The 10,020-nt window shown below is 43.6% G+C and overlaps 1 protein-coding gene across 4 annotated transcripts in view; it reads right to left on the bottom strand.

Moving 5' to 3' along the window:
* Positions 1-3,852: 3,852 nt before the first annotated feature.
* TRERF1 (transcriptional regulating factor 1) overlaps positions 3,853-10,020 on the bottom strand; it is a 99,007-nt gene continuing 92,839 nt past the window's right edge. For all 4 annotated transcript variants that reach the window (XM_065679304.1, XM_065679305.1, XM_065679307.1 and 1 more), the window contains 5 exons: positions 7,894-7,982; positions 6,122-6,235; positions 5,688-5,876; positions 5,046-5,254; positions 3,853-4,400 (listed from right to left, as the gene is read on the bottom strand). In XM_065679304.1, the coding sequence (XP_065535376.1) occupies positions 4,079-4,400; positions 5,046-5,254; positions 5,688-5,876; positions 6,122-6,235; positions 7,894-7,982 (923 nt within the window). In that variant the 3' untranslated portion in view covers positions 3,853-4,078. The remainder of the gene's footprint in view (positions 4,401-5,045; positions 5,255-5,687; positions 5,877-6,121; positions 6,236-7,893; positions 7,983-10,020) is intronic.

Below are 10,020 nucleotides of genomic sequence, written 5' to 3'. Positions count from 1 at the left end.
CTCCTCCTCCTCCGCCGCCGGTGAGGGGGCCCCTGCGGCAGCCGCTTTCCGGGGCGGGGAGGCGAGCGGGGGGTGCCGTGCAAGCCGCGGGGGGCCCCCGGCCCCTCTCCTCCCCGCCTCACAGGGTCGGGTACCTCAGCAAGGACCGGCCGCTTCCCGCTAGCCGTCCCCTCACGGGCGCTCTCCCATCCCGTGTTCCCGGAGGGAAGAAACCGGGAATTGTTAGAGCTTTTCCCTCCCCGAGGCAGGGCGGGCGGTACTGCTGAGGGGGAGAGGGAGAAAGGAGGACTCTGCAGCTTTCTCCCCCCTTTCTGAGACCAGGCTTTACCACAGCTCGTTCTAACCAGCAATATTGCTGCCCACCCAGCTGCACAGAGGCAAACAGCATATATTTATACAGTATTTACCTCCCTATTTACCTGTATATATACGTATAGTATTTACACCACCCCCCCCCCCGCCCCTTAAAAACACAGGCCTATTGCAGTGAACTGTATTCCTGTGGTTACCGGCGTAGAAAAGTGACTGGAAATGTCTTCTCAATCCCCTTTTGTTACACGTACGAAGAACTTCTTTACTGTAAGAGTGACAGAGCACTGGAACAGGTTGCCCAGGGGGGTTGTGGAGTCTCCTACACTGGAGATATTCAAGGCCCGCCTGGACAAGTTCCTGTGTGATGTACTGTAGGTTACCCTGCTCTTGCAGGGGGGTTGGACTAGATGATCTTTTGAGGTCCCTTCCAACCCTTGGGATTCTGTGATTCTGTGATATATAAATATATGTCTTTATTTTTGTCTGGAACTATTCAGGAACCCTTTGAGAAGCCATTACACATGAACCTGATTTTCAGCACTCCCCCACCCCTTAAAAGTACTTTAAAAGCTCTACAAGCATGTTAGCAAAACACAGCCAACTGTGTTGTACCAAAGTGACTGGAAACATCCTATCAACCCCTTGGTCTTTGCACGTATAAATCACAGTTCATACAACACAGGTTCTGATCAGTACCCAGCGGGGATAAACGTACTAATTCACAGCACTAAACCATCCTAATGCACAGATCCAGGTCTGCAGTAACCTGAAGTTAAGGCATGTGCAAGTCAAACGGCAACCACAGGAACCTGAGAGCAGCATAAATCACGAGCTCTGTAAAATGGGTGGGTTTATTAGGGTTTTTTTATTTTGTTACTTCCTCTGCCACCTAAAATTACAGTTCGCTTTTTTACACTGAAGCACCTAAAATATTTACAACCGTCTGCTAATAAAATAACACTTAAATATTGAAAATAAGATTTCTCTCATAAAATATGTTTTCTATATGTACAGGTTTTATCAAAGAGGACTCGGTTCAATAGTGAACAGTTTTCCATCATCAACCAGCAACAAGAAAACAAGTTTCCTGAAATAAAACTATGTTCGACTTAGGTACAAAGAGGCAGAACAGCATCTGTTTAACATCAGCCAATGCAACACTTAAGGATAATGAAGTCAACATTTGAGGCCTAAATCGTGCACTTTTTTTCCTTTATGAGTAACTTCTTTGGTCATCGTTGCTCTATCATCTTCTTGGCTGTACAATAAACCAGCACCTCCTTAATGTTACAGAACCAGGCATATATATGTGTATATATAATTATATATACTCTGTTTAGCACAGGTACCTGTCCAATTGATGGTAGAAATGTTCCATTGTAGATCCTTTAATACAGAGTTGCTCTTCAGAATCAAACCCATGTTTCTACTGTATTTCACTCTGTGCTTTAAGTAGAATTCTGAGTGACTTCAATTATCACACTGTTAAACATTCATTTTTTCCCCTACCATTAACAGGGGCATCTGAAAAACACATTTCCATTTCCCAGTGTAGCAGCCTTTCTCAGAAAGATCCTTAGAAGCTCAAAATGATACCAGATTGGAAGAGAAAGAGTGGGCTCTGCCCCGTGGTTTCTAACCCAGGCTCCTAAAAGCCACCACAAGTTACTGCTCATGAAAGCCTCTGTTTATTTTCAGTGGATCTAGTTGGCAGCATACAGCTGAGCACCCAGCCTGCAGAGCCTGGGTGGCGTGGCCCTTGTAAAAGTAAGGTGTAACAGGACAGGAACAGCAAGCTGGGGAGCCTGCTGACTGGCAGTTCAGGAAAGAAAAGGCAACTGCCTGACCTCCTGAAACTCACAGGTACAGTAACTGAGAACATCATCCCTTACATCCCAGAGGGAGTGAAATTCCACCCGCTGGTCAACACCAACAAAGAAAAAAAACCCTTCTGGAACAACCCCCCAAAGCACTAAAACAAACACCACGTGCACAGAAACTTCACTAACCAGAAACTGAGAAGTGATTTCCATTCTCCTGAAGGGTTGTTCCTTAGTATCAGAACGTTTGACCTTAAGTAGAAACTTCAGGTCATTTGGCTTCACGTAACTGGCTTTGACAGAGAAGGCCACCTCTCTGCCAACGATTCCCATCGGGTTTGAAACTTCTGAACTATACAAAAGTGCTGTGATTTACCCTCATTTTGCATAGTTATACAAGGAAGAAAGTAGAAAATAAGCTCCACCATCTCTCAAGATTCTGCTCAAGATATTAGGAATGTGGCAAAAAAAAAACAAACCAATAAACCAAAACCAAACCCATAAAAAAACCCCCAAACGACCCTGAAATCTGGAAGATCTGAAATCAGTCTTATAAAATATTTTATAAAGTTAGCAATACTCTTCTAACTGTGCAAAATTCACAAGAAAATCAGTGCTGCTACCTGTGAAAGCTCTACAATCAGTATTCATATTGTGTAATTAAAGGTCCACTCAAACCTAACTTCAATACTTCCTTAATTCTTTCATTCTGCAGTGTACAATTCTTTTGAGATCCTATTTAGAGGACCATATCTGAATTCATATAAATGGTGTCAGACACTCAGCATGTAGATCTGAACCTAAGGGAGGAAAAACAGTAATGAAACAGCAACATCAACTCACCTTTGCAGTATGTTTTGTTAAAGAAATAGTGCTTGAATTTGATGTAATGAGGACTAAAAATGGCACAAGAATAACAGCTCATGCCTACAAGTAATAACTGACATGCACTGAAGGCATATGCTCCAATCTCTTCCATGGGCAAGAATGTCTCCCTGTATTTGCCTGGTGAGAGAGCAAGCTCCAGCCCTGCTCAAGCATATGCTCTCCTAAAACCACCGAGATGGCTATTTAGCAGTGTGATTTATTGTCACAGCAAAATATATTTCCAGTGCAATCTGACTCCCAAGGCAGTGTTCCTGATTCAGTGTTCCCGATTCAGTGTTCCCATCAGAGGATGTGAACCACAGTACAATCATCTTTCTCCAATCCTTGAATTAGGTCATTTTAAAATCAGCGGATCAAAACCTTGCTAAAATGGAAGCTCTAAAACGTACAGTGTAACCAGTGCTTTTGCAAACTGCCTAACATGTCTGCATTAAGGCAAGACAGAACTGAAAAAGGACTGCGATACTGCAGATGATACAGTCACTCCTGTCATTATTTCACAGTTAAATCAGAATAGGTTTTTTTCTTCCACCTCCCTTAAAAATGACAGCACAAAGAATGTAATTATCTCCTTAACAGAGATGACATTTAGTCTCTAGAAGATGCTGGAAGTGATCCAGCATAGGCAAAAAAAAAAAAAAGAAATACTCCATCAGAAGTGTCTGAAGATCATTCTTGTAATTGGGGTAAAATGAAACTTGGAAGGAGTTAAAGACTAACGATCCTACCGGGACCATCTGGAGGGAAGTGATAGCAGAACCATGAACTTCTGTTATTAGTGGCTTTGGAAGTTATCAGCAAAATGAGCTCAGATAAAAACACCTTATAAGAATATTTGTACCAATTATTTATTTTTCCTCCAAAACACAAATTAATAGAAAAAAAAAAAAAGGGGGGGAAAAAAGCAGATTTCTTTTTTTTCTTTTCTAGACCTGGATAGAAGGATTATCATTTTCAACAGGTAGTTTACAATCAGTGGGGAATAAACGAGCAGTCCAGGTTTCCTGATTGATCCATTCAGGGTGTGCTCAGTAGCTGTCTTTATCAAACAACTTTATTTACAACTCAGCATCATCCTGCAGTAGATCTGCATCTTCATCATCCAGCAAAAGGTCAGCATCCATGACTTCATTCTCTTCCATGACATCACCCAGCTCCTGAACAACATCATCGTCAATGTCACCCACACTGCCAACATGTTTAACCAAACTCATGTGATCCAGAGGGATCAAACCATGCCCAACTGGCCCAGTAGTTCTTGCAATAGCGGCTGCCGCTTCTGCTGCCACAGCGGCTTTCTGAGCCTTCTGCCTCTGCTGTTCTTCTTGTTGTCTGTGAGTCTTCATATGAGCATTGCGGCTTTTGATTTTGAAAAACACCCTAAATTTGAAAGGAATAAGGAAAAAAAAAAAAAGTCAGATAAAAATGCATTCCTTTTGATGGAGCGAGCCAAAAAAGACTCAACAGCCTATCAGTACATTTGCTTCCTTATCCTGAAATAGAAGTCAGTGAAGTCTGCAATGCCACGGTGAGAGTTTCAGGGACAGACTACCAGTTTTATACATCCTGACAGTATCAAAATGGCCCACTCCTACTGCCGGAGGTATTCTGTAGCTCGCACAGTTGCTTCAGTGTCTATGCACATCCTAATTCTCCCTGTCCTTAGTTTCACAACAGTCCTGGCGCAACAAAGAAAATGTGAAGGAATCCCGTGTTAGGGTGGACAAACTCAAGCACAGAAACAGATAAAAAGTGACCCACTGTCACATGCAAGTGTGTGATGAAGCAGTAAGCTAGACTGTCAAATCTAGAACATTCCAGCAGATAAATGGATTCAGGAATACTGGAGTAAATACTGTGAAGTTTCCAAAACACCCAAAATGTCATGGCTAACCAATCTCTGAGGGTTTTGGTAAGGCAAAACTGTTCTTTTGAGACCATCAGAGCAAAATAGTGAGTTTGTTGCAATACTATTCATCTGGAAAATAAACGGGCAAATGTGACACTGCAGTTCTCTGCACTTACTTGCCACACTCCTTGCAAGGAAAAATCGTTGTTGGGTCGGTCTCCCCGCTTGTTGTGCTGTGGGCAGGTGAACTCTTGATGGAGCAGTACCCGCTCTGCGTACCGCATTTCTGCTTCGTGGCTGCAATGGTGCACCGTGGCTTTGTCACCTGGTTCGTACCCCCATGAATGCGAGCGTGGCCGTTCAGCGCCTGGCGGGAGCTGAACACCTGATAGAGAGCGAGGTGGGGAAGAAAAGAAATCAAACCCAAGCAATACTGCACTGCAGAAAGAGGTGTGCTGACTGCAGAACAACCGTACACCTCTAACACACACAATCTACTTGGTCAGTGCTGCTTGCTCTCACCTATATCCCACTAGAGTTAAAGAAACTTAGTCATAATAAAACAAACCAATGATACATCCTATTACTGCAGTTGTCTAGCAAAAAGGTAATCAGAGCTGTCACCATACAGTATTTCTGTTGGTACGACTCAGGATTCAATTTTATATTGCCTGTCTTTTGTGGGCTGGGATTTAAAAGCAGGCAAAGTAATTTGTCCAAAGAGATTCAGGAGGTATCACCAGCCAGCAATAGTTTAAAGCCCTGATTTCACTAGCATGCAAACCCTCCCCCTGATATTAAATATAACAACCACGTACAGCACCACAGTTTGGCATTTCACAGATGAAGGAGGACGAAGAAAGTGAAAGACTCTGAAGGGCAGGCATATCTACGGGTCCAACGAGAGGGATAGCTGGTGGATCAGGAGACTTCTGCATCTCCCTTTCTTCCTTTCTGTCTTCTTCAATGTCCTCATCTTCCTCTAACACTTCTTCCTCTCCACTCGTCTGAAAGTGAGAGTGCGTGTAAGAGGTACTAGAAATATGGTCAAAGGCAGACAGTGCTGGGCAGCAGGACATAGCACTGGAACAGCATGCTGCTTAATCAAGCATGCTTCCAGATTTCAGTACTTTTTCCTCATCCTGAATTCAGAACTACAGAGCAGACCTACATCATCTAGCTCAACCTCCTCCTCAAAACAGGATGAACACAACAATTATCAAGTGATATTCTCACATTCTTTTAGACTCACCAGGCACTCCTCTCTCCTTTTCTCTAAACGTGTTCTGTGTTTCCGTCCCAAACGCAAGATTTTCTTCCACGTATAATAGTATTCCACACACTGTGCAACCGTCTTAGACTTAACCTGTATGTAAGTAATGGCAGAAATAGTCCAATCTCAATGTTCTGCTTTCACTCAACACAATTTTAATATAGAACCACAGAATCAAATTCATGATCACCCAGTCCAACCATTCCCAGCACTGCCCAGGCCACCACTGCCCCATGGCACTGAGGCCTCGTCTCCATGGGGTGTGAACACCTGAAGGGCCAGTGCCTGCAGCCCTGCCCTGGGCAGTCTGTTCCAATGCCTGAGCACCCTCTGGGGCAGGAATTGCTCCTCAGCTCCATCTAAACCTGCCCTGGGGCAGCTTGAGGCCGGTTCCTCTTGTCCCATCCCTTGTTCCTTGGGAGCAGAGCCCAGCCCCTCCTGGCTCCATCCTCCTGTCAGGCACTTGTAGGGAGCCATCAGGTCCCCCTGAGCCTTCTCTTCTCCAGACTGAACCCCCCAGGTCCCTCAGCCGTTGCCCATCACACTCGGGCTCCAGGCCCTGCACCAGCCCCGTTGCCCTTCTCTGGCCCCACACCAGCACCTCAGTATCTCTCTTGCAGTGAGGGGCCTAGAACTGAGCACAGGGCACAAGGTGCGGCCTCACCAGTGCCCAGTGCAGGGGCACAATTGCTGCCCTGGCCCTGCTGCTGCACTGGTGCTGGTACAGGCCAAGATGCTGGAGTTAAAAGGCACTAAGAAGGATATATAATATATAATGCAGGTAGTGTGCATGGGATGTAAACTTGCCTCCAAACACCTAATGTGCAAACACTTGTTTTCCTTCAGATGCCCGAAATCAGGTCAGAACAACAGTAATGTGATACCGGCTTGTGCAAAACAATGCTTGCCTTTTTTAATAGGCAAGAGTCCTACCTCGCCAGTGCCCAGTACAGGGGGAAACTCAATATATTGAGTTGGTCAGTACATTCTAAGAGACAGGCTTTATTTCTCAAAGATTCAGATGAAGAAAACAACCCCCACAGTTTGACTACAACACAAATACTCTTGTAGAGTAACATTTTTAGTTAACTGTTTTCCAGTCAAATTTGTGGTGACTATTTCAGTTTCCTTTCATTTCTCTGGGATTCTCTAGAATTTAGTCAGAAAATGACTGAGAACATACTTTTGTAGTTCAACTGTCACTGAGAAATCTAGGAATTAAAGCTTGGTTCCCATAAACCCAAATGTTTTGCCACATCTGAGCTGACAAGTAAGGAATTCTGTCCTGAGATGTATACACCTTGTCTTTTCTACTTTGTGGCAGAACATGAGAATTAAGCCCAAACATTCCCCTCCTTATTAAGAGGCTTCAACCTTTTCTGGCACAGAGCTCAATGCCAGTGACTCAGGTATGTTTTAACAGACTGCCAGAGAACACAGAGATGACAGCAGAACACCATGCTTGTTCCACACGCACAATGCCATCACTTGAGCTTCCAGGTGTGAAGACTTTTACACGTAATAACAAGAGGAACAAGTCTGATTTATTTGTTTCCATCTGGTTTTTACTGGTGCTGCAGTTGCAGGCACAGGTACACAAAATGGATTATATTACTCCTATCAGAGTTCTCATAACCATGGCTGGCTCTGTGCCTGCAAGGAGCTGGTCTGGTACTGGAGGGTAAATGAAGGGGAACAGAATACAGCAAAGAGAAAAAAAAACTCAACTGACTGAACATAAATAACCTTACCATTTTCTGTACAAATATGAAATCTTTGCTGTAGGTGGACAGTGCCTCTTTGAACAGCCTCCTTTCTTGATGTGTCCATTTGTCAGAGCCTTAAAGAAAAGGATGAATTCATTATAAATGATAAAACCCCACCATCTTTATGCTGACATCATATCTGAAACAGAAACTGGAAAACCTCAAGCACATGTTGCTACCTAAGTACAAGTATGGCGATACTGACTTAGTCCTCAAGTCCATCTAACTAGTATCTGGTGTCCAGCAGCAGCCACAGGCAGTTGCTTAGGCAACAGTAAGACCAGGGTAAGCAAATACAATGCCTCTCTTGAAGTTTTCCTAACCTCTGACCACTTCCAGTGCAGGGGATTTCCCAAGTCTGTTGCAATTTGCTTATTTAGTAATTATCATTGTAAGTGCTGACCCACTCCTCCTTTCAACCAACTGAACTTCTTGCACCCAAACCATCCTTTGCCAAGGAGTTTCACAGACCAAGAAACCCTTTGCATGAAGAACCATTCGTCTTCTTTGGCTCGTGGCTCCCTGTAGATTCACTGGAGGACCCTTTGTTCTTCCATTGGAAGAGAAAGTAACCTAATTCCAACCATCACCTCCATGCTGTCCAGGATTGCATGACCTCTCTGTAATGGGCATGTAATCCTCTCATGGCTATTACTGCTGTCCCTCTCTGAACCTCTTCCACTACTAAAGCAAGCCTATAGATATGAAGGGAGCAGAACGGTGCATAATACTCAACACAGAAGCAATCCAGACTCGCACAGTGGTATCACCATGTTCTCTATTCTAACATTTGACTTGGGTTTTTTTTAGCTGCTGTAAAATACAGAGCAGATGCTTTCATAAAACTAGCTTTGCAATCCCAAGGTCTCATTCTAATTGAGAAGTACCACCACAGAACTCAATTTTATATGTAAAGCTCGTATTGCTTATTCCCATATATGCCACTTTACATTCAACTACATGGAAGTCACCTATTATTTTATTCTCCACATCATAACTCTTATAAGGTCCTTTTGCAGCTCTTCACTTGCATGGCTTGATATAAGACACTTAAATCCTCTGTAACAGAGGTCACAAGTAGATACTGTAGCAACGTGCAGTACAAAGTGTTTTATGAACATTTAATGGAAGCTGTACATAAAACTTTCCAATACTGTTATTCTGGGTCTGCTTCTCCAGCCTAACTGGCCATGAAAATGTGGAATCAACACTGAGATTGAAATGAATTTGTTCTTCCTCGGTCTTAGTCAAAAAGAAGGAACACAAGATTGCTATACTGCATCAAAGCAGTGTCCTGCTGGTACGAGTGGGCAGCATTACATACATTAAAGAAGGATATGCAAGAAGCTATAAAGCAGATGCCTTTGAAATGACTTACACCATGAGAAAATTCTCCTTCGGTCTGTCTGAAAGTTTCTGAAACACGTACGACTTTTATCCAAAGAAATCCCTAATATTCCTGTCAAAGTCACGGTTCTCCATAGACATGCTTGTCTCTGCACTGAACTCAATTAACGTGGGCTTGGCACCATGCATGGCACTGAACTCTACAGGTTACTTATGCCTATAAAAAATGCACAGATTTTATTAACTGCAAGTGTTTTGTTTCTCAGTGCCAGCTCCCAGGCTCGCAATCTCAGAGCAGGTGTCTCACTCCTCCTTCATATGTTCAAAACTACTAAATTAACTTCCCTGCAACCTGTTTCCTGCAGGCTTTCCCAGCACACATTTGTAATTTCCACAGAGATTTACACTGAAGCTCTCTCCAACGTCAGAGAAAGGCACTGGCTTCAAGCCAGTTGTATTTATTCTGTTATCACCCAAAGATCTGACACCAAAGTGCTGACACACTGCCTCGCCATCTTTCCCACCCTGAACCACCATCATTCCCTTCTTACACAGCTTGCCAGTGATTTGGTATTTCAGCCCTTTGGGCAGGGGCGAATGCACCGATCCAGTCCAGTGGCCTGCTCTACTATGCCAAACTGCAACTCTAAGAAGCATAAAACCAAAGGAGAGATTTTAGGCTTTGGCAAACCTCTCTAGTCAGTCATGCTCTCCTGAAAAATAAATACTATAGAATCACTTCTATGAACTAATTTTATTGTACAC

The sequence above is a fragment of the Lathamus discolor genome, chromosome 5, assembly GCF_037157495.1.
Source record: "Lathamus discolor isolate bLatDis1 chromosome 5, bLatDis1.hap1, whole genome shotgun sequence".
NCBI lineage: Eukaryota > Metazoa > Chordata > Aves > Psittaciformes > Psittacidae > Lathamus > Lathamus discolor.
This window is presented reverse-complemented; position numbering and strand designations above follow the sequence as displayed.